We start from the raw sequence: 25,223 nt of genomic DNA, 5'->3' as shown, positions 1-25,223 counted from the left end.
GGCCATCAACAAATTGGCCCTTCCTCATTTATTTACACAATTAACTATAGAGGCCCTGTTAGATTGAAGAAACACGAGATAAAAGGTCTTAGACCGGGTAAGGCCACCACGCCTTAGCTTTCATACTAAGACAACGCAAAATGTGACTACTGACAACAGCAACTACAACAACGACAACAATAACAACAACAAAAATCTTGTCTATCCTTACAATTTGTTCCTTTATAACAAGACCGACGAATGGTACACGTAGTTTTTACTGAGTTATGGATCCCTACTGATCAGGCTCTTGTGAAACATGGAGTGAATTTGAGATAATTCACTTCAACGTCATCCTTCTGTGTCCATGCGCACATTACTTGACTCAATCGTATTAAAAGGCGTCTCTCTTAGCCTGCTTTAAATGAATGCTTAAAGACACCCTGCCTTTTTTTTTGTTTTGGACAGAATGAATCATACCGTGAAGAATTTCTGAACGAACGGAAAGAGAAGGAACGTGTGCTATCATTAAAAGACAAACTGAAGCGAGACCTGGAGAACGCTCAGTCTCGTATCTCTTCTCTTCAAGAGCAGGTAGGAAGTATAGCTAATAATGGTGTTAAACGGAATGGCCAAAAGGGAGTCTTGTACGTGTCTGACCCGTCGGTCAGAAATGGGTAGCGCTTCTGTCAAAGGATAATTCACATCAGATTGTCCGGCGTGGTGTATTTGAAATTTGAATCATTAATAAGACGTCAAGCGTGACTATGTAGTTCCGGCCTTTGGTTAGCTATACCAGGGATTTACATAAAATAAAAAGAAAATAGATATGAAATAACTTTATTTCAGTTTCAAATGTATTTAGCACTGTTGTGCTAATCGGGAACACTGTTAATAAATAAACAAATGCTTCAAATGGAAGATAAACTATTAAGAATGCCAACTTGTGGAATTCTACAGGGGTTTTATTTACAAAACGCGGCCGAGGAGCTGAATCCGAGTAAGAAATCCAGATAGCGGTAGGGTGGAGAAGTTGACCAGGGAGCTCCAGATGTCAACTCCAGCGCCTCAATCCACTTGGCCAAGCCCCCTTTACGTATATAATATACCCACCCTGTATCTACATCAGCATGACATAAGTCGGTAAAAAAAATCTTAATACATCGCACGAACTGTAAAATATTAAATGAATTTAAAAGAAGCATTGGTTTGAATCTGTTGCGTGATTCCTCTTTACTACGCCAAAATCCCAATAAATGTACTTTTTTCTTTCCAGGTCTACAAGTATCGCGAACACATCTTCTTTCTGCAGCAGAAGTTCAAGCAAGAGGGAGGCACTCAGCCCAGCTCCCCGATGTTAGACATGCCGTCGGCACCCGCCCAGGGACACAATCTCAGCAGACTGTATGGTAGCACTGCCACTCAGTACATCAATGAGATGCTTCTGCAGGGGAACGCCCAGCCAAAATTTCCTGGTTCGCCTCTTCCTGACGGGAAAAAGCCTGGTTCGGGAAAACATGGTGACGGAAGTGGCAAACCGTGGCAGTACCAACAGGTTAGCTATGTCTCATCGTGTCAGATCACATGAAAAAGGACATTTTGGAACCACTGACGCCAACTGGAAGTCCATGTTCTTTCCTTCAGCGCGTTTTGACCCACTCCCACCCCCCGCCCCGACTAAATGAGTCGGATAGTTCTCATTTTAGCTTTCATAACTTGACCTTTTCAACGAAAATACGGTTATTCGGATGATACTCCTAAATGAAGAGAACATTCGACTTCCTGTTCACGCCCCTCTCTCAAAAACATCTTGGACTTACTTGCGGTTAGCTTTCACTCCGGTTTACTTGCGGTTAGGTATGCTAAGCAAAGTCAGTTTTTAGTTGGTTTGTCACATTTATACAGGTCTTATAATCGACATTAAACGTAAAGATAACGATAGCCTGCGTAGCCGACGTTTTCTTTTCTTTTCCAGCGGAGAGATCTAACAAGCGAGCGAGCAAGCGGGCGAGCCTGGGGTGAGCAAAAAAAAAACAGAAAAAAAAAAATTGGGAAACGCCTTCTACGCAGGCTAAAATAACGATTTTAACCGATCATTGGATAACGTGTGGAAGCGCAATTCGAAGCGTAGTAGAAACGGTCAATTTGGCTGGACTGAAACTTGACTGGCTTACAGAAACGAAGTATGCGATTTGGTAGATGACGTTTGTCATTTCAGGGAAGTTATGGTCGCTATGGGCGTCAGATGTCCGCGGAGGACTGGAAACAAAGAGCTCCAAACCAAGGTCAAGCCTGGGACAACTTTTACGGTTCGAACCAGTCTCCTGGTAGGCCCTCCTCGGCCAGCAGTCTGTCGTCTGTGCGTTCGGGTTCCAGTTCTTCAGAAGAGGTTCCGGTGGAAGGTCAGACGGACGGTAGAGCACCCTTTGGTATGGGTGGGATAGGTGGCCGACGACAAGGCCCTCGACCCTCGGCGTTACCCGATAAAGCTGTAGAGGAGTCACGTGGGATGCAACAAAGTTACGGGTAATTGCATTTGGTTCATCTTCGTTTGTGTTTGATTATTAACCGTATTCTTGAAGAAGTCTTTATTATTGGACGATGTTCAAAATACAGTAATATATACCAGTGAGGATAACAGGTACAGGGCCGTAGCCAGAAAAAAGTTATCACTGAAGCAATATTATTTGTTTGTTCGTTTATTAATTATTTATTTACTAACAGTGCTTTACTTTTCCCCTTCACAAAGAGAAAAAAAAAAAACAGATAGAAAATGAGGCAAGCGTCCCGGTTTGCCTGCCACTAGCTACGGTCCTGCTTGTATCTTACAATACTGAGTTTGAAATATGGAAACGAATGATGTGATATAGACCTAGCAGTTAGCAAGAGAAGGCTGTTTTGTTTCCAGCAAGGGCTGAAGAGTGGCATAGATACTGTTTACCAATACATTTACTTACCATTCTTCCTTTCTTTGTCGTCGTCCTTCAATCATACCGGCAACCCAGATTAACCAGAAATGACACTGAGTTTTTATCTCCAGACCCCCGTCTTCACCTTTCGAGCCATGGTCCCCAAAGCCTCAAGGTTTTGCAATGAGAGGCCAGCGGCGCTACTCATCTCCGACTGGCAGCGGCGTCCGTTCACCAACTACTGACTATTGGCCGACTCAACAGCCTATGGGAGGCTTTCAGCGGTCTTGGCAATCCCCTGCAGAGCAGGCGCAGTATCCTGACACTACCCAGGTCGCCATGTCGTCTGGGCTGAGGCCAACCGCAGAGCCCTGGCCAAAAGCGGCTACTTCAGTTCCAGGCAGCAGCCACGCGCAGTCGACCTTGGCTACGAGTGGTCAGGGGGACACGATGACGTTTATGTCTGGTGGGACTGGCATGCGTTAAGATGGTTTCAGTGAGGCAATAATCGTTTTCAGATGCCGTGAAATTTAAAGATAATGGCTGATATTCCGTATGGGGGTGGGTTGGGTTGAGGGGGTTTGTTGATAACTACTATTTACCTCAGAGATTTCGGGCTTACTTTTATAAAGAAGAGTTCTACTTTTGTGGAGGGAGCCTATTATCAAAATTTAACGGCATTTGTGGTCGTAGCACTGTGTACATGTAGATATAACAAACCTTTAGATAGAATGACTGCGAAAGAGTGTGAAGAAGACTTTCGATTTTCGAGAAAGCATGATTTCACACTGGTGGACCACTTCTGTGTTGTCTTTTTCCTCTGTGTCAAAACTAGTCTTCTTTGTTAACTATTCAGATTAAAATGTGTTTCACCTGAATTTTCATTTTCGTGCAAATTGAGAAACGTTTTGCACGAGAACTCGTTTTGAAACAGAGGTAAAAGACTGCTTGGAAATTGCCTAAGCAGGCGTGTAGGGACAACATGTCAAGCTTTGGCGGGTTTGCATTATTACTGAAGGTGTGAATGCGGACATGCTTCCAGAAGGGAACTACAAAGGTGTGATTGTCCATGTTATAGGATAATCAGATACGATACTAAAACCAACGTACTTTTATGAGAATATTGTACTCTGGGATATATAAACGGCGGTTTATTGTCCAGTTAGTCAAAGGAAAGAGTATAAGTGTAATTTTGCTCTATTCTAAAATTGTTTGTTTTCGTGTTAATTTGTGTGAAATTTGGTTTGTTTTTTTGTTTTTGCCAACAGATGTGTTTAGTTTAAGACAGTGTGCCACTGTAGACTGTAGTACACGTGTTCATGAGCCAAGTTTTTCCTTTGCGATATCAGAAAAGGATGTCTTTTATTCAAATTTAAATAAGGGAAAAATCAAAGTTACAAAATAGAGATTATCCTTTTAGTTAGTCTATCCTTGATCGGATTTTAAAGGAATCCTGACCTTTTAGATCAATTTTTTCGTATTTTCTAAATTGGTGGAAAAATAATGGGACAGAAAGTTTGTCGGAAAACACTGAATAGCGCAAGCGAAAAAGTTGGGAGCTCGCCACCATTTGGATTCTGTGGTGTCAGCGATATGGCTGAACGTTTTTCGTATATTCTGGTTAAAGAGGTGACATGACTCAAAATGCCAGAGCGCGAGAAATTTTAAGGCCAAAATGACTGATCTTCCTCTATGTTCTTTATTTCAACAAAGTTTGAACTGAGGCGAGTGTTTCCACCATTTGAAAGCGACTTATTCCAATTGTAGAGGTTTCCGCCAGCGTTGTATCTGTTGAAACGTTTTTCATTGGGTAACGATTGACTCATTACCCCAGAAAACGTGGAACAATTTCAGCGCTGCTTGTAAATAAACGAAATATGCATGGTTGTCAAAACGATGTGATACTATTTAGTCTACCTTCTAATGAATTTGTAAGAAATTGCTGATAATTTAAACGAAAATGATATTTACGTGCAATATTTGGTGAGAAGAATTTCATATTCATATATCGTCATTTCACGAAGAGATTTATTTTTTTGTTTAAGCATAGTGGTATCTTATTTATCGTACGGATGAAAACTCAAACTATTTGTTGAATTATCTTTGGAAGTATAAGAGAAGTTAAAAAAAAAATAGAGTAACACATATTTAACAAGATGAAATTAGTATAACATAACAAATTTTGTAGATAGGTGAGAAAGCCTTTTTGTGCAATTCAATGAGAAAGTTTTGACAGTTTTGTATTATTTTATGTAAGGATATATTGCCAAAAGCTTAATTGGTTTTGGACGCCTATTGTTGAACAGCAGCTTGAGATGCTTGTAATGGGAATCCTGGTCGACATATTTACTTTTTCGATGGTATAGTTTGGTTGACCACGAGAAGCGTGTGTTGCAGAATTAATTGTAAATAACGCTTGTTGCGAATTTATTGCAAATAGGCATTTTATGTTAAGGAATTTGTTTGAAGCTACCTTTTATAATAAAAAGACAAAACAAAAAAAGAACGAAAGCAAACAAGAAAAGTATTCACAAAAAAAAAATAAGGATAATAATTACAATAATGTAAAAGTAAAACTCTGAAGCTTAGCGTGAAAGAACAGTAGGAGTTAGTATCAAATGCAACGGTCAGTTCAAAGCCATTTTCTTCAGTTGGATTTCAACTGATTTCCATGTCTATTTTGCGTTAAGGATGTCTACTCAACGAACTGTTTTTGTGTCTTACATTTGGGTTCTAACACTATGACAAAACGATTCTAATTCAGTTCGTTGCAGACAGTGAAGAAAGCATTACTGAAGAACAATTCAACAACAGCAGCCACTACAACCAACAAACAGTGACAATAAACGTGCAGATTAGTACAACAACGATAAAGCTAGGTTTGGAGTTATTTCAAAGTTGCGTGACTTACATTTTTTTTGATTTGAATTGTTCTTCCTTCTTATTGGCCTTTTTTTATATAGTCGATGTTGTTAAGGCGCTCGTGGGACAAGTTGACGAGGCTTGGTCACAGTATTTTAGGTAATTCTGTTCATTTTTGTTAACAATTATTCTAATCTTCAACTAGCTAAGCAGCAATCTTTGAGAAGCCCAATCCCGGCCACCCATCTAAGAACAATTTCCGAGCATTATAAAAAAAAAAACACTTTTATACAAATTGACTTAAACTTGATTAAAGTCAGGCCGGAACTTTTCAAGCTTACCCTAACTGTAGTTTGTTTTGAACTCCTCGAATTTTGCCCACCGTGCCCCTTTTTGGCCTTTTGAGTTTTTTCTTTTTTTTGATCTTTTTCTTTTTTTTTTTCTTTTTTTTTTTTTTTTTACAAATAGCCTAAAGTTGGGTGAGCTAGCCTCTTTAAATAACTGCATTTAGGTTAAGTGCAACTTTTTTCCGCATCCCTAGCAAGGAGTTAAGACATGCTTGATTAGAGTAGCGGAAGAAATACATTGGCGTAAGCTTAGAATACCCTAACGTAATGAACAAGGCTATAGAATAGTAGTTATTTTTACAAAAGAAATGTTAGTGTGTGACGAGATTATCGAATATTTAGACTTAGTATTTAGTATTTAAAGGAGGTGAATTTTGTAACAGTTTTGGCTGAATTGCTTCACTTCAGATTCATGCAGTTGCCAAACTGGCCATTATAGTCCCTGTTTGCTAATTTTGTGGTAAGAAGCAGTAATTGTAGTGTGTAGATACGTATATTTAGAAGCTATTGAATAGCTCTTTAGGGTATTTAAGTTTTGTAGAGATACCTGCATGACTGCCGTGAATGACCGGAAAAATATTTCACTTAACAATATTTAGATGAAATCGTTGCTCGCTATTTGATAAATTGAAATTGAATCAGAGATCAATATATTGCCTAAGTAAACAAGGTTTAGCACAATATATGATATATTATTTAACTTTTCTAGCCACGTCACCGAACAAGTTATGTGTAGGTGCTAAGAGTGTGAAAAGGTGTAAGCTGTAGTTTTGGGTCAGCAGTTTCTGACCACTTGTTAAGCATGTCATGTAAGAAGTCTGTGATTTGTGACGTGGTCTTTTTCTTTATATGCTTATAATAAAAATTTGATCTATTAAATATGAAAACAAGAATGATTTTATGTTCAAAACGAGAAATTTATAAGTTTAATTATAACAGGATAAATCAGTTGTCAATTTTCGGAAGTAAACTGTATTAACCAAAATGTCAGTATTTCCCTTAGGCTGCCTCTTTAAGCATTAAAATCCGTTTTAAAGTTTGTATTGCTTTGTTGTGGAATTCTTGGTCAGGGGCGGATACATGGTTTTTCCAGGGAAACATGAGAATGAAAACTGTCACACCAGAAGTACTAGCGATGCGACAGAGTAGAAATTACAATGAGGGACTTGCCCAGAGAGATTTCATTTATTTCTGCCATGATAGTCACAATCTTTTTCAATATATATACATATATATATATAAATTTTTTTTTTTTTTTTTTTTTTTTTTTTTAGTTTTGCTTCTCTAAATGAAGGGGGCGGGGGAAATAAGCCACCCAATCCTCCCCCTTTCCTCTTCCCGCTTGAATCCGCCCCTGTTGTTTGCTTATATCTGGATTGTTTTGTTCTTATTTCTAGTAAAAGCAACTCCTTCACCCTCAAGATTATATTGTGGAAAAACATAAGCTTGCAATAGCGGCACACGCTATAGGGTTACACGTACGTGACATTTAGAACCAACTTGTTCAGGATAATGTAAACAGCACTAAATACAAGTACTGCCCAATAGCTTTTATTTGAGTTGGAATGCGCACAACCCCCTTTATACAGTAAAAAAGATGGTGGACTTTCGCTTATGCTTATCTTATGTTTATGCTTACAATAGCGCGTTCTCGCTTGACATAAGCATAAGTACAAGCACGAGAATAGCAAAAGAATACCAAAAACGTTTTCCTGCTTGTGCTTTTGCTTATGCTTGTGCTTGTGCTGGGGTGTCCTCACAAGCTACCGTTGTACTTCTGATTTTGCTTGCGCTTATGTCTTAGTGAAACCAGGCTTAACGCACAACAGCATAACAAACGGCTGCGCTACATGAACGTACTGCTCAATAGCTTTCTCTTAAATAGTCATACACCAGGGTTTCATCCACAGGGAAGGAACCAGGATTTTTCTCAGGAGAAGGTGTACCACTAAGGAATGGCGTAACGGACTGGTGGGGTAAACACATTTCAAAAGCGAATATGAAGAAGAAGGCTTCATCACAGGGTGGGGTGCGCACCCCCTGCATCCTCCCCCTAGATCACATTCAGAAAAATCAAATCTTGAAAATTCCCATGCCATTTGGATTGATCCTTCGTGTTCAAGTAGTTGAGTCGACTAGCCAAAGATGCAATTGATAATGAATTCTCGTTTGCAAGAGACCTTTCTAACGAATTGAAAACCGATTAAAATACAATATAGCGGAGCGCGATAAAATACGGCTGAACTCTTTGAGAGTAGACAAGGGAAAAGCACCTGATCTTCAAAGAGTACAGAAGAAATAAGTTATAACCGTCACTAGAGCACATCCTTCGATATCCATTTTCTGTAATCAAAATTGTTCTAAATCTAACGAATATTGCATGTTACATGTAGCAACCGTCGCGGAAGTAGTATGTATCAGGTGAATAGCCCGTTTGGTTCCACATGAACTGATAACAACTGATTTAACGAGAAATGGTTGCAGAACCGATTTAATGAGATGCGTTTTCATTATTAGCTCATTCAAGAGACCGGTCACATACCCTGACATTCGATAATACAAATGTTTAACAAAACACCTTAGATCTGGATGGGATGTCATGAATTTCCTTTTAGGCATGCGAATCGCATACCCTGGTATTCGATATAACAAATTGTATACCCAAGATCTGGATGTTATGAATTTCTTTTTGGGTATGTGAATCCCACACAGATGGTCTCTTACTAATGAATAACAAGAGTTTTTCTTAAATGTGTTCCAGGTTCCTTCTGATAAATCCGACAGGAAAAGTAAGTGAGGTAAAACTTTATTTAGCCACCGGGTCAGCCTTCGTGACTATGCTAGTAACATATAACGAATATTAAACTTGATCGAGGTCCTTAAACAGTTTCACTCCTTAATATTTATTTTGTTTACGGTGTTCATTTATGATGCATTTCACCTTTGCGCGGGACCTCCTCCGATTTTTTTCTCTTTCGATTCATTGAAGTACGCCGTCTGATTATTGACTTCATTAGGAGCCTAGCAAGCTTAGGCCCAGTCGTCCACACTACACTGGAGGAATTTAAAAACGCAACAATCACTGGTCGTTTTATATTTTTGTCTCAGGAAATTTCGGCCAGGGAAATCAAGTGTTTCTTCTGAACCTATCGTGTTCGAAACGGTCCATTTTAAAATGTTTTCCGTCCACATTAAAACTCAGTCAAAGTTCAAATTCCTCCAGTTTAAAGAGCGTTTTCGTAAAGCTCCGTTTTCGTGACGGATTACTCTGGACCGGAGACCTAACCGTAGAAATAAAGCTGTATGTGATTTTAAATTCCTCCGACGTAGTGTGGACGGAGTCTGGAGCAAACTACCACGCTAATGAGCACCACCAAACAAAACGTTTAATGAGCAAAACGAAGGCTGTACAAGTATGTTCAGTAAACCTTTGTACATTTCATAGCCACCCTCTGCAAAACAACATCGCAAAATGACCGCCAAATCGAACGCGAACGGTAAGTCGAACTGCTTATTTTTCGTATTTCCCGTTTAGAATTGAGCGCTGTCATTACATATTTAGCCTGAGCGAGGTTTTAGAACCATAGGCATCCTGAACAAATTCAATTTTACAAGGCGTTGACCTCGGAGTCGCTGTCGTCATTGTTAAGATCCCTATATTTGTATCTCAGATGCTGGAAGGTCGATACACTTGTTTAACGTGGGGTCTGTTTTGCTTTATGCTTTGCTCGTGTTTTATCGCAAGACCAGGCGAACACAGATGACAGTATCGTGAAAAAACCGTAAAAAAATCACATAAATTGCAGCTCTTTGCCAAAGTTCTTTTTAATTCAGCGATTAAGTTGTCGAGCGTTTCGGTAGGAAGTTTTTCCCTCCTGCTGAAACAATCTCGTTTACGTTAATTCGCCGATGCAATGCCTTTTCATCTTCCCCATTACTACACGGCAATTGTTTGCATCATCTTCTTCAGTATAGTTTAAGGCTTTGAACACTTAAAGGCCATCGTCATCTATAACGTTCTTGAACATGGCGAGTTGAAACTCGGGGCTTTCCTACTCCAAAGTAATTATTACAGTATTTAATTTCTCTTTCCATAGCTTCCAGTTCTCGGACATCTCTTGACCTCAAATCTAAATGTTGCGGAGACAATGATATCTGGTGGAATAACATTGAAAATTGTGATGCTTTAGGCGGCGTGGCACCGGAAGGTAGTTTTCGCTCTTAGGCATTCGTAGACGGTAGACTGGTTGCCGACGAATTTGAACTACCCTTTCGCTGCAACGTGTAATATTAGATGGCGGAGAGAACCTTAAACGAACGTCATTAATCAAGGCTTAATCTGGCTACTGTAACTCAAGATACACAAGATGAACGCGTATTTTCAGTATATAACTGTATGTATAGCATAAATTACAAAGCCGTTACAGAACATAAGCTTGCATATAAAGAATATTTGGCAAATTAGCATATTATAACCTTAAATTAAGGTATGTCCGCCATTTTGAATAATCAAATCCAGCCGGTGTCAGAAATTCGTTTGTCTAGTTTGGCTATGTCGTCAGTGCTATCTCATTGGCTCACAGCCAGGCGTTTTGTTCTTTCGCTTTATAAGTGCGACACCACCCGGATGGTTGGGCCGCTAGTTAACTCCAAAATACACATCTCTCTTAATCTCTCTTAAAACAATACCTCCTGGATATATAATCAAGTATTCTTCCTCAACCATTCCCCGAAATATCCCCGCAGTATCCCCTCACAGCCTGCATTTCAGTAATCCCCTACATATACCTTAACAGCCCTCATTTCATTAATCCCCCACATATACCTACACAGCCTACATCTCATTAATCCCCTACATGCACCTATACAGCCTACATATCATTGATCCCCGACATATATCTAAACAGCCTACATCTCATTAAACCCCAGCATATACCTACACAGCCCACTTCTCGTTAATACCCTACATACACCTACACAGCCTACATCTCATGATATATTAATCCCCAACATATACATACACAGCCTACATCGTATTTATCCCCTACATATACCTACACAGCCTACATTTCATTAATCCCCGATATATACCTACACAACCTACAGCTCATTAATCCCCTACATATACCCACACAGCCCACATCTCGTTAACTCCCCAACATATACCTACACAGGCTACATCTTATTAATTCCCCACATATACCTACACAGCCTACATCTCATTAATCCCCCAAATATACCTACACATCCTACATCTCATTAATCCCCCACATATACCTACACAGCTTTCATCGCATTAATTCCCAACATATACCTACACAGCCCACATCTCATTTTTCTCTCGCATTTATCTTGACAGTTTACATTTCATTCAACCGTTTCTAGAGTCATTACTCATTATATTCAGTGGTTATCAACTCATGTAGAACCAAGTGGTCTTAAGGTATCTTGAAACAAGTAAATTGACAATCGCTATTCAAATCATCTGTTCACTTGTAGCGTGCGAACAGGCTCCCTCAGTTTTGGGTTAATGGGTTTAGTGCCAGCTAGCCAAGTGTGGTCTAGGGCGAGCGGGGAGAGCCGAGAGCGGAATGGTGACGAGGGGGAGCGCAATTCACGGAATTCTTTTTATCGCGCTTGACGGCTCGCTTCGCTCGCCGAATGTCTTTTCCGCCTCCCTGGAATTTTTTTTTTTCCGCCCTCGCTGGGAGTCTGTCCGCAGGTTAGTTCACTTGCCGTGCGTTCAGCCGTTCGAACGGCTACCGTTAGGAACGTTTTCGCGTAAGAGGTGACATATTTGCCGATGCATTTTTGTGGTTGAATCGGAAAAGTTCTTCTTTTAACGACGCTTTTAGGATCGAGAAAGTAAAATTGGCGATGTACCTACTTCTTTTCACGTGACGCGTGACTGATGAAAAAATTTATCCGTGATGCGTGATTTAATAGAAAAATTCAGCGTGATGCACCCCACTCTTGCAACCCTCTTCTCACGTAGAAAGAGCGTGTTTGTTTACTCGAGGTCGTTTTCATCTATTTCCAAACGAAAAGGTGTTTCTTCTCCAGTATAAGTGCTGTATTAAAACGAGATTTTTAAGATGTTCATCCCAAGAATGTTTTGGCCTTACGGTAATTGTTTGGTCACAACTCTCTGATTATGTTGACATTACCTATTAACGCCTAAAGGGAAATCTCTGAATTTTTCTCATTATGTGACTCCTATCAAGCCAAGATCTCACCGGTCATCAGGAGCTTTTTTATATGTGAGAAATTCCCTTCATTCTTGTATTTCCTTGTCTTTTTACCGATATTTAAGACCGCAAGTTTGTTTTTCGCTTGTGACATGTCTGAGCACGTGCAAAATGTCGTAGCAGTGTCGTCGTAAATGCAATCGTAGCATAAAGGAAAAGAGAACCGTCACAAAAGCCAAAGCTTGGTTTGTGGGGGCTTGGAAATTTCCACCAAAAAATCTTCGCATAGTAAAAATGCCCAGACTTTTTGCCACAAAAATTCAATGGCCCGAGGCTGTGCAGATAGTCTATGATTGATAAGCCCACCTTCTTAGAAAGGTCTAGAAAACCATTCGCGTTAAGGCCTCTAGTAGGCCTCTTGTAAATTGTTGCAAGCCAAACAACACCTACCCTGACCCACTCCTCCCAACCTGGGGATTTTATGAAATTTGCTTTTTCTTTCTTTCTTTCATTTCTTTTTTATTGTTAGTTCGTAGCTTACTTAAGTTGTAACTGAAACCCTAAAAAAGATAATAACTGCAATTGTTTTTCCTTTCCAATGGTTTATAAACGGGTTTTTGAGCTCTAAGCAGCATCTGACCCTCACCGGGTAAGCAATAATTTTATTTTGTACTCCCTGTCCAGCGGCAAACTCAAATATGCCATTAACGCTTCATTTATGGAGTGCCTCAGTGCCGTGAATATAATTTTATTCGAACCGCCAAACAACTTCTACCAATGTAAACCGTTTCCATATTAGCCACTGCACCGCATCTGTCCGCTAACGGATTGTTCTCGCTTAAAATTAATCTTCCGTGGAAAATGCAAAGCATATTGTTCGCGGCGTTGCTTTGTGTGCTTGCGAGTTGTTGGTTAACAAATGTTTCACACGTGGCCGGAACTTTGTCAAAGAAGAATAAGAAAGACAAGAAGAATTCTGACCAGAGTAGATCGGTGAGACCCAAATGTTTTTTTTTTTTTGTTTAAGTAATTATCTGGGGATTCTGAGGTAGATCGTGGAGGCTCTAGATAAACTGGAAGAATCCGCTTAGCATTAAGCTTAGTTCAAGTTAGCTCTCCAAAATAGCAAAAATTAACAATAATTTAAAACTAGCTTTGCAAGGAATTTCCCCGGCTGAGTCGAAAAGTCACATCAAATTTAAAAGCTGAAATTTATATTTCGTGTATACATTAGTGGCTGACGCTAGCAAGAAATGTTTTATTTATTTTTATTACGGTGCGGATCAGTTTTAAAATAATGTATGTATTTTTAAGAATAAACCCTTTACAGACCAGGAACTTGATACTGATGCAATGAAGTTAAGCTCAAGTTTATATTGTATTGTTTCGCTCATGTGCTCTGTTATATAGAAATGCGTTCTTTTTAATCTGATATCAAAAAAGAAAAAAACGTGTTAAGCCCAACTGTCCTCAAAACAAAACCAAAACAAGTCTGTTAATGAATGCAGAGTAAGTGTTCAAATATAAACTGACAAATTGAAACAGAACAGGTGCTCTGCTTAAATGCATTTATTCATTTTTCAAGCTGAAAAATTAATTATCCTGACCTTGGATACTGCATTCATTTACTCAACTTTAAGGCTTCTTGGATGTTAGTCAGATTGAATTTAGAAGCTGATTTTTTTATATTTTGTGCATACATTAGTGGCTGATGTTAGCAAGAAGTGTTTTATGTATTATTTTTATTACTGTCCAGATCAGTTTCAAAATAGTTCTGAGATCAAGATGTGAAGGAGAGGAAATAATGAGAGCCACAAACATTTTTTTAAAAATATAATTTGTATTACACTCAGTTGCAAGCATAACACAGCATAAATATAAGAGTTTGTAATAACTGGAATGTGACGATTGTTTATAACAGAACTTCGAAGATAATTTATATGGAAAAGAAATTCACAATGACTTACTCTGACCCTTCTGTGTGCTAAATGTGAACCACAGTATTTTGGAGCTGTTTCATCGTGATATCAAGGGATTTTTAGTTCTTACTGTATTCTCATTTTGATTTTCCTTCCCATGTTTCTCAGTGTTATAAACGATCATTATGTTCCCATACAAACTCCTATATTTACGCTTTGGTACACTGAACTGAGTTTAAAGTATTTATCCCAAGGAGCTTAGGAGACCTGGATTATCTTCAGAAGTGTTCAGAAGTTTAACTGAACAGTATTTAGTGATCCCTGATGTCAGTCGTTGACAATAGCAGATCCTTAATGAATGGAAGGGATATGATTGATGTTACCTTTTTTCAGAGAGTTCTTAATCAATATGTGCATGTACAATCCCATTCATCAGAATTAACAAAAAAGTGTTCATTTTATTTTAATTATTGTGTGTCTATTTTAATTATTGTGTACTAATAGCGATAAGACTCTCCCTGTTGTCCAGAATGGATCAATGCCAGTGCTACATGTATACTCTTTGTAGTAAGCTATTAATAACAAATCTGTCTAAAAATCAATCCTTTTCAGTCACGACCACCAAACACAAATGTCACTGCACGAGGGTTGGTGGTGGAAAATCCAAGAACAAGGGATATCATCAAGTACCACAGTTCATATTACAAAAACCTGACAGAAGTCAACTTTGATGGGGAGATCCTGGTATATGTGACTCCAGTAAGTGTTTGAAACAAGTATAATCTAATTTCTCTCTTATGCTTGGAATCAAAACTTGGACAAGGTTTTACTACCAGGCCTGATGGAGAACATTCTTAAGTAAAATAGTCACTATCGTCAGTAGAAATTACACAGTTGGTGACATCCCGCTGGGCTAGATTGGGTCGTAAACTGTGATATTTACAGTCACTGTTGACTTGTCAGTTGAATGTATTTCTTTCTTTCATTAGAAATTCAGTTTGAAACCTCATAAAATCTGTGATTTCTGGCATAGGGACACTCACAACTGTCAAAATGTAATATCTGGAAGAATTTTCCATAAAGTAAGGCAGTCCGTTTTATGCCAGTTAGCTAAGTTCTCAAAGGGTGCGTTTAGAGCGTGAAATGACAAAATGAAACTACAGATATTAGGAGTGATGTGGGATATGGGTGTCTATAAGGATTAATTAATAATTGGTAGGTAACCATTGTTGAGACAATATTTAGGCTACCTGAGCACTATTGAGGCCAACCAGAGTGCAATTTAGGCTAACTGGAGCCCTATTTAGGCAAATGTAATACACATGTATGCAAAAATTTCAGCATGCGGCGAATGCTGATCATTGCCTGAGAGCACGTCAATAAATCCCAAACAGTGCAGAAAGTTGTCATTGAGTGCAAAAAAGTTAATATTGCCTGAGTGTACTACCTAATTAATTACCTGACGTGTACTAACCATAGTGCCATTTTGTCACTTCGTTATTTCATTAATTTTATGTCTTTGGCACATTAAGTCAAGCATAAAGGAACTCAATTTTACTGTTTAGCTTTAAGGAATATCTTTTCACTAAATAAATTATTGATCATCACTTAGTCTTGTAATTCCTTCTTTTTTTTATTTCAGTGGAACTCTCATGGTTATGATGTAGCAAAAATATTTAGTTCAAAGTTTACTTATGTCTCTCCAGTGTGGCTCCAAGTCAAAAGAAGGTAAACCCTGGATTTGAGCTGTGAAAAATTAATTGAAAAAATAGGAAAAACAAAAATTCAATTTTAAGGAAAAAAATACTTATTCTTAACTAGTGAGAACAGTCCAGAGGTTCCTAACCATGAAAACCTGGGTGCCCAGCACTTATTCCTATATGAAAAAAGCATAATAAGTTTTTCTAGTCACCCAAAGGCAGAAATTAGTCACCTGTGGCACTTGGATGCTTCTAGGGCAGAGCCCTGTTCACCTAAAATTAATATCATAGACTTCTTCAGGGAGTTTTACAAAAATTTACCAAATGCTTGTTAATTTGAGCCATACATGTCTGAACTAGAGGCTGTTCATTTCTGTCAGGGACACAAACCAACAAGGTTTGGCTATGTTTTCAAAAGACAACAAGTGAAGCTGTGAAACAATGAAACTCTAATACAATGAAGTTAGGTGTGAGTTTCCTTGTTCAGAGAAACATTCATATTTTGAACAAATTTCATTTTACTTGACTGTTTGTGTGTACATATTATTTATTGAACAATTATGTAATTTATGACAAACATGTACACTATCTTCTTGCCATTATTGATTACTACTTATTTTTACCTCCTTCAAATTCCAATGTTCAGCTTCCTCAAAATTATTAGCAAACCAGTTTACAATCATGTAAGTCACAATATTGTTAACAGGAGAATTACAATGCATACAATCATGTAGATCTATATCAGACAGAACTGTTGCAATAATTTAGAAAAGTTTGTGATTTATCATTTGTGCCAAGCACTTTATAGAATACAATATATTATACAATACTTATAGCTTTTGAAATATTAAGGACTTCTGATGGGTTATTTCATCCTTAATTTTGCATGATTGTGCAATCTTGTATCTCATTTCATAAATTTTGCTAAACAGGAGAACAGGCACCTTTGCAATAGAAGGCACGCATGACATTGATCAAGGTACTGGTTTTCTAACCAAAATGACAATATATATTGCATTTCTCACACATGCATGCATGTAATAACAGTTTGGCATCAATAATATAGGTATATCTGATGAGTACTATGCATGTACATACTCAGGGAGGTGTGGTGGCCTCATGGTTAATGCACTCACCTCCATATTGAGGGGTATGGGTTGGAACCTTGACTGGGGACTTTGTGTTGTATCCTTGGACAAGACACTTTCCTCTCACAGTGCCTCTCTCCACCCAGTTCTATAAATGGGTATCAGTGGATTTAATGCTTGGGGTAACCCTGTGATGGACTAGCATCCCATCCAGGTGGGGAGTTGAAATACTCCTAGTCTCTTCATGCTACAGAAACCAGAGATAAGCGCCGGCCTGATGGGCTACTTGGCTGGTATTCAGACTACAGTGCAATTACCCAAGAGAAGCTAACTTGCTGTTTGTCTCTGAGTGTCTTGCCCAAGTACACAACACAATCTCTGGCTAGGGCTCAACCCCAAATCACCTAGTCCATTACTCCAAAGACCAATGCGCTAACCATTTTAAAAGGCAAAGGGCCACACACTCCCCATCTGTCTGCTAGCTTTTGGAAATTTTTAGGCCTGCCATTCTTCCCTTTGCAGAGTATTCACAGGTACAGTGAGGTTTTCTTTTTTTTCCTGTGGCCCTTTATGCATTAAAGGCATGATTAAATTAATGATATTAAAAGTAATGCATTTAAAAATCTCTTAGGGTGGATGTCGGATGTTCGAAAAGGTGGCCAACATGTGAAAATAGGTGAGATGTGATGAAACTACAGTAACTGTTACATGATTTTAATTCAGGTGCACTTTATCTCTGGGTGACTTGCTTGACTTAAACCCTTTCACCCCTTGGGGAGGCATAGGTCCTTAAGGAAGTCTCTCCATCACTCTCTGTCTCGGGACCGTCTCTCCAACTGTTGCAAGTTGAAGCCTGCCCCCCTCATCTCCCCCTCCATTGACTGTCGCCAGCTGTTCCTTGGCCTCCATCACTTCTGCTTCCCCTGTGGGTTCTATCTCAAGGCCTGCTTGGTGGCGTTGGTTTTATCTCTGGGTAATGGGTTATAAACTCTGCCATACACCACATGTGTATCGAAGATGATACTGTATTATCAATTTGTTTTCAGTTCCCAGAATACTGTTTGACCAATGGACATTGAATGATTATCACATCATTTTCTCCAGTGACACTGCCTTGCAGTCTCTTGTCGACACAATTGTCTCTTTCCTGAAGGTCAGTTCCTGCAATGTTTGCTTAATAAGTTGTCCATGATGGCATAATTTATAGCACCTAATTTATGATATCTATTTTTTTCCCTACCAGTTCATGCTTGTAACTCGTTTCAATTTTTTAAACTCTTTTTATATAACTATTTCAACTACTAGACGTTAGTTTTTTTTTAACTCTATTTTTATAACTATTTTATACTATTAGACGTTTTATATTTTTAGAAATTGTATTTAGCAGGCCCCCTCTGGATACCAGCCACTGTGCTGAATGGGCCACCCTGCATAAATAAAGTTTTACCTACCTACCTACCATGTAGTCTAGTATTTTAAACAAAGAAAAGGTTTTGCTGGAGACGAGTGTTTCTACAGGTTTTCCAGTTCTTGCAAACTTTCTTAGTCAAGTGACTTCTAAAACTCGAGAGAAACACGGACGATTGTTTTTTTTTCTCTAAGCAAACACAATAATTTAATTTTTTGATAATCAACTTTGAAATTCTCTTTGCTCGCATCATGATTACGTCAATATTTCGTGCAGATTCTGTGTTTCTATCGATTTTAATATCATGGCTGCAAAAACGCCGGTAATTTAAAAGAAAAAATGTCTGCATCGGCTGCTCCACCTATATTAATTGGTGACTCAGAGAAGACATACTTGCGTAGTCAATGCCATTGAGTGTAGATTTTTTTCTTTTAGGCAAATAGTTTTGATGGCCTTACTCTTGAAGTATGGAGTCAATATAATGGAGATACCAAAGAGTAAGAACTACAATTATACATCGATAAGTTCATAAAGATGGTGAATTTTAAGCTCGGTAATAAAATGTGAAGGTGAATTAATCAACATGACACGAGCATGGGACAAAGAAAAATTCTGAGTCCCCGACAGGAATCGAACCCATGACCTCCCGAATACCGGGCGGGCGCTCTATCCACTGAGCTACGAGAACTCATGGAGAGCAAGGTCATTTAACTGAGTTCATATATGATAGGTGTCCTGCATACTGCTAGGATCAACGCTATCGAAGTCATCGTGAGTACTGATAAGTTAATAAAGATGGTGAATTTTAAGCTCGGTAATAAAATGTGAAGGTGAATTAATCAACATGACACGAGCATGGGACAAAGAAAAAGTCTGAGTCCCCGACAGGAATCGAACCCATGACTTCCCGAATACCGGGCGGGTGCTCTATCCACTGAGCTACGAGAACTCATGGAGAGCGAGGTCATTTAACTGAGTTCATATATGACAGGTGTCCTGCATACTCCTAGGATCAACGCTATCGAAGTCATCGTGAGTACTGATAAGTTAATAAAGATGGTGAATTTTAAGCTCGGTAATAAAATGTGAAGGTGAATTAATCAACATGACACGAGCATGGGACAAAGAAAAAGTCTGAGTCCCCGACAGGAATCGAACCCATGACCTCCCGAATACCGGGCGGGCGCTCTATCCACTGAGCTACGAGAACTCATGGAGAGCGAGGTCATTTAACTGAGTTCATATATGACAGGTGTCCTGCATACTACTAGGATCAACGCTATCGAAGTCATCGTGAGTACTGATAAGTTAATAAAGATGGTGAATTTTAAGCTCGGTAATAAAATGTGAAGGTGAATTAATCAACATGACACGAGCATGGGACAAAGAAAAAGTCTGAGTCCCCGACAGGAATCGAACCCATGACCTCCCGAATACCGGGCGGGCGCTCTATCCACTGAGCTACGAGAACTCATGGAGAGCGAGGTCATTTAACTGAGTTCATATATGACAGGTGTCCTGCATACTACTAGGATCAACGCTATCGAAGTCATCGTGAGTACTGATAAGTTAATAAAAATGGCGAATTTTAAGCTCGGGAACATTTGCATCTTCTAAATGAATATCCTACCGGGAAATCGAACATCCGAGGGGAAGGGATAGAGGCCCATCGTTTTGAAACATCCCTGGGGACGACTTTGTTGTCATAGACAAATCCTCATGTTTAAACCTCTGAGGACAAGATACTTCGACTCTTGTACAAGTGTTCTTGTTTCTCAGACTTGGGCGTCATAAAAGAATATGTAGGGTCTAGCCAAAACTGGACTTGATACTTCGACTCTTGTACAAGTGTTCTTGTTTCTCAGACTTGGGCGTCATAAAAGAATATGTAGGGTCTAGCCAAAACTGGACTTTTTGGGCGCGTTTGTGGGCATTAAAGACATCGTCTCTCCCATTTGCTTATGTAGAGAATGTTTGCTTGCCACAGGAATTCAGAGTTGGAGAATATTGTTTTATGTGATTATTTTCAGTCACAAGTAACTTGGATCAGAGTATTAATAAAATATATGGGAAGAAAACATTTCAATAAAAAAGTCCTACACATTGTTAATATCTTGCTATTTATCTTTCAGGGACTTGTATCTTCTGGTCAGTAAGATGGCTGATTCTCTCCATAAAGAAAAACTCAAGATTATTCTAGTGATTCCTCCACCGTTTTATGCTGGGTGAGCGTTATCAATGCGCACGTGCAGCTACCAGTTAGTAATGCAAAATCCATAACACTATTTCAGACTAAGATTACTCATAGCCTTTAGGCTGGCTCTTACCTATGAAAGTTTCATGTATGTAGGAAAGTGCAATCTCTCAGCCTCTAGGAAGTTAAGGATTTCGATAGGATTCTATTGAGCGATCGTCTGCGTTTCAACAACGGCGTCTCTTCTATGATCCTGCGAAGAAAAGTAATAGGCGCTGTAAACAGGGTACAGTATACTTCTGATAAATGAAAACAAAAACAAGAAAAGAAAAAAAAAAAAAAAAAGAAGTTGGTAGCTTTTGTCTAGGAATCATCAGGTGGGAGAGAAGCTAGCATTTATAACACCCGAAAAATTTAAGAGAAAAAACGTAGGGTGCTGGTAGCCCATTCTGATCATTCGCGACGTCACGTTTTTCATTTGTGTTTTGTGGTTATCTTGTTTTGTTTTGTTTTTCTTTGATAGTAAAAAGCCAGGAGCATTCGACAAGCACGACTTTGAGCTTTTGGCGCCAGTATTGGATGGCTTTAGTCTCATGACTTATGACTATTCGTCTCATGGAAGGTATAACACCTACAAGTCTTTAAAATACATTTTAGTATTAGGATCAATGTAGTAAACTTAAGAACACGTTATCGGGTAAATTTGCAAAGAATTCGCGAGGATATCGTACGAGATCCACATCTATTTCTCCGAGCGCGTCATTAATTAGCGAGGGAAATTAAGAGGTATAAGCAAATACTCTCTCGTGTTATAGGCAATGTTATTTTAAATGTTATTTTAAATGTTATTTGGGAAGTGTTATTTTACAATCCTCTGTGGGAAAAAAGATGGCGACTGGTACATTTACCCAAAATTATTTAACAATGCTCATAAAAACGTACAGAAAAGTTACAACATCTTCAAACCTTGCATACAGTATGTTGTTAGCGCCGGGAAAATATTGCAAAATTATCTCTTTTCTTGTACTTTATGGACTGCGTAAAGTTCGCATGGCATTTTGGTAAAATTTACAGCCGCCATTTATTTCCCTACGAAGGACTGAATAATGTTTTTGTTGTTTATATTGTTGTTGTTGTTGTTTTAAGCTACACAGCCGAATAGTGCAATGTAATGCGCTCTCATACTTGGCGTTTTTTTTTTGTGGTCTAATTAAAATCAAGTGACGTAATCGTGGACAATAATGGGCTTGTCTACTAAGGGTTCAAGACATTCCGATACAAGTGTAGGAAGCTAACCTGTTAATACCGACCATTTTTGAAAACAGTAAATCTTGGGAATTTTGATGTAACCACTGAAGGACAAGAACTCCTGCACGAACATACATTTACGTACACTAAATCATTTTGTTTAATTTAGACCAGGGCCCAACGCGCCTCTACAATGGATAAAAGACTGCATTTTAACACTAAGTCCACAAAAGGGAAAACAGCGCTCGAAAATTCTTATGGGCCTCAACTTCTACGGCCAGGACTTCGCAGCAATGGGAGGAGGACGTACGTGAGAATTTTAAAAATATCATTTTGTATTAGAGCTCACTGTGTAATGGTTTTCAGTTGTGTATCAAAAAATCAATGGTAATGGTAATTACACTAGCCAATCACAAGAACACTGACAATCCAGTGAACCAATGAAAACTCGAAGCACATTCATGCAGCCGGGCCAAAGCGCGGGAAAAGTGTACGAGCAGGTCATGATTTGTTTTGGCTTTTTAAGCAAGCGGGCACTTGTTTGGGTTTTTCTTTGGCTCTTTTCGTTTTCTCTTTCTTTTTGTTAGTTTGTTGTTTTTTCTTGTTCTTTTAAACCAATTGTTAAGGATAGAATTGCAAAATCAAAAGAAGTGCGTTAAAACCGCTCTTACTATAGCTAGTAACTGTAGGCTGCGTTGCGTGTTTACATTTATTTATAGTTAGCCGCTACAATTCACGATTTTGTTCTTTGTCTGCTTATGTGTGTGTTTTGTTTGTTTGTTTGTTTTTAAGTTAGTCAAGCTGGGATTTATTCTCCTTCTGTTCTATGTAACTCAGTCTTCTCAGTTTCAATAGAAGCCAGTTACTTTGCGTGTATTCAGTGTGACATGACAGATTCAGCTCTCTTCCATAGCTTATTTTGTTTTATTTTTCATTTTACTCATGCCAATGACAAATTTGGAAACACAGCCATCTTAGGAACAAAGTAAGTCATTTCTACTTGGGGGCTACAGTCTTACTACGAATATTCATTTAAAACGGTCTCGCGGGATAACTCTCTGTTTGGACAGGAACGTCCAGGAAACGTCCAGGACGTGTAAGAATGAAAGTCCCTGTGTGACCAACGGAGCAGCTCAAGAATATTATGGTGAACATATTGCTTCATTCGCAATCTGCGCCCACCATAAGGACCCCAGGAGTGACCGAGAACTAATTTCTCCTTAACCATTCTTTATTGTTCAATTCTTTATTGTTTATTTATACACGACCCCACAAGCTGCAAGCTTAATTACTTATCGTGTTTAAATAAAGGTTACTTACTTACTTACTTACTTACCATAGAAGGCTTATAAGTCATCCAGCAATATGCACGTGTACCTAGGTGATGAGAATCGAGTAAATCATCAAGAAGGGGGTATTGCCTTGATCTCCCACCAAATTCTCGCAAGTGACATTTAAAGAAATGTACGTTGTCAGAAAGGAGGATAAAGATTTTGATTTTGGGAATAAATTAGTTTATTGGTCGCTTTTCTTGTTAGATATATTGAAATGTTGACGAAACACAAAACAGAAAAACTAGTCTGGGAGGAAGGCGTGGCAGAACATTCGTTCAAATTTACGTAAGTAAAACCAACTATTGCTCGATCAATATATATGTATATATATATATTTTTAATTTTTTAAACGTCTTCCAGTCGGCTTTCTTATGGAAAAACATTGGTTATGTTTTAGTGATGCATCGAAGTAACATTAATGTCTCCGAAGATTGTCCAAGCTGTTGACTTGTCATAAGAGAAATCGGTAATTAACGACAATTCTAAAATGTATTTTACATTTTTAGAAACTGTTTTAAAGACATTCCTTTTCCTACACACTTTTTCTCCAGAAACTCCTTGAACACCTTCTAAACATGACATTAAACTTTATTTAAACTAAATCCAAGCCTGATTAACCGAAACGTCGGTATAAATGCCAAGCTTTTATTTCTTCACATCCTAAATTAAGCTTCTTGCACTCTCTCTGCGTAGTGATAATTGATAAATCAACTCATATCAGGTTTTCTGTCTTTCACGCCCCTTTTTTCTGTTCACTCAATAGCTCCGCGGGAACTCATCATACTGTGTTCTACCCAACGTTGAAGGTAAATTAGAGAACTTGTTACTGTCAAAGTGGGCAAGTCTTGCTTTTTCGTGTTCTAAAATACGTTTTGTTTTAATTGGGAAGGTTATTGTGAGAAGCACTGTTTTCTGATGGGTAGTGCGCTGGACTAGCTCTGGATCGAACATTTCAGGTTCAAGCCTTGGCCAGGTCACTGTCTCGTGTTCTTGGGCAAGGCACTTTACTCTCACAGTGCCTCTCTTCACCCGTGGCTGGAGTATAGGAAAATCTTTGTTTACAATATTTGCCTCGTGAGCGATACACTTTCTGATGGAACTACAAAAACATGAGTTCTGAATATTGAATGCAAAGCATTATTAACTCTTCCGAGGAATTTGAGCCCGATGTATTGCATACTCCTTGTGCGAGGCGGATTTAAAAACTCAAACTTTTACAAAGAATGTATGAGTTCATAAGCGCTTTTGCCACCCAGAAATTGTGTAGTTTTTAAAAGCCAACCAGTCCACCAATTACTAATTTTCACAAGCTCTTTCGACGTTTGTAGTCAGTTCGTGTCTAGCATGATGCCTTCTCTGCGCAAAGTCGTATGTTAATGAGGAAATGCAAGCAGTGACGTCGGTAAAGATTCTCCTCTAAATGGGTTTGGTGCGGAGGAATTTTCCAATGGAATTTTCCTCCCATTAAAGGAACTACTTCTTGGATTTTCTTTCTTTTTTGCGTCTTTTCTTTTTGTCTTGTTCTACATTGTGTTTAATGGCATTTGTTTCGTTCTCTCAGTCCATACAGGTGCGGCTGGATCTCGCTAAGGAACTGGAAGTGGGGATCTCCATCTGGGAGATCGGACAAGGACTCGATTACTTTTACGACTTACTCTGAATGCAGGACTCATTTTATTAGATTTTTAAACAGTCATGGATGTAAAGACGTAAAACGTTCCTAAATAATTTATTCAACTATGGAACTTTTCGTAGTGAATTTAAATGCACACCCTTCCGAATTTCAATACACAAATAAAAGCAAACCCGTCGTCAGGTTTGAGTGTATGCCGAGTCTTTGCCTTCACCTTTGACCCTGGCACCTATGCTTGGCATGTTTCCACCCCTTCCCCCGTCCTTCTCTTGTTCGTCTTTGATTCTACGGACCATAATAAAGTCGAAACTCGTCTTAATTCCCATTCGCCATTTCCACACCCTCCACAATACACCTTGTTTGCCCCCAAAAATTTTGTATAAGCATTGTGTTCAGTTTCTTTTGGGACGACTG

The 25,223-nt window shown here is 38.8% G+C and overlaps 2 protein-coding genes and 1 long non-coding RNA gene across 4 annotated transcripts in view; all 3 read left to right on the top strand.

Moving 5' to 3' along the window:
• Positions 1-7,136, top strand: part of LOC110058742 (uncharacterized) — a 15,938-nt gene extending 8,802 nt beyond the window's left edge. For both annotated transcript variants that reach the window (XM_020765400.2, XM_089271962.1), the window contains 4 exons: positions 448-573; positions 1,256-1,534; positions 2,198-2,505; positions 3,020-7,136. In XM_020765400.2, coding sequence (XP_020621059.1) covers positions 448-573; positions 1,256-1,534; positions 2,198-2,505; positions 3,020-3,374 — 1,068 coding nt within the window. In that variant the 3' untranslated portion in view covers positions 3,375-7,136. The remainder of the gene's footprint in view (positions 1-447; positions 574-1,255; positions 1,535-2,197; positions 2,506-3,019) is intronic.
• Positions 7,137-7,338: 202 nt separating this feature from the next.
• LOC149104279 (uncharacterized) overlaps positions 7,339-25,223 on the top strand; it is a 117,114-nt gene continuing 99,229 nt past the window's right edge. The window contains exon 1 of the long non-coding RNA XR_016201668.1: positions 7,339-7,370. This is a non-coding gene — a long non-coding RNA (uncharacterized LOC149104279). The remainder of the gene's footprint in view (positions 7,371-25,223) is intronic.
• Positions 12,849-24,993, top strand: LOC110058749 (chitinase domain-containing protein 1-like). The gene is made up of 14 exons (XM_020765408.2): positions 12,849-13,278; positions 14,817-14,963; positions 15,847-15,932; positions 16,837-16,883; positions 17,624-17,668; positions 18,039-18,145; positions 18,836-18,897; positions 20,533-20,625; positions 21,118-21,216; positions 22,012-22,148; positions 22,812-22,827; positions 23,381-23,461; positions 23,940-23,982; positions 24,738-24,993. Exons 1-14 carry the CDS (start codon positions 13,147-13,149, stop codon positions 24,834-24,836), a joined length of 1,194 nt encoding a protein of 397 aa, XP_020621067.2. The 5' UTR covers positions 12,849-13,146; the 3' UTR covers positions 24,837-24,993.

Source organism: Orbicella faveolata, unplaced genomic scaffold, assembly GCF_042242905.1.
Source record: "Orbicella faveolata isolate gen_17 unplaced genomic scaffold, um_ofav_v1 contig_34, whole genome shotgun sequence".
NCBI lineage: Eukaryota > Metazoa > Cnidaria > Anthozoa > Scleractinia > Merulinidae > Orbicella > Orbicella faveolata.
Note: the sequence above shows the minus strand (reverse complement) of the source record. Positions and strands in the feature narration are given on the sequence as shown.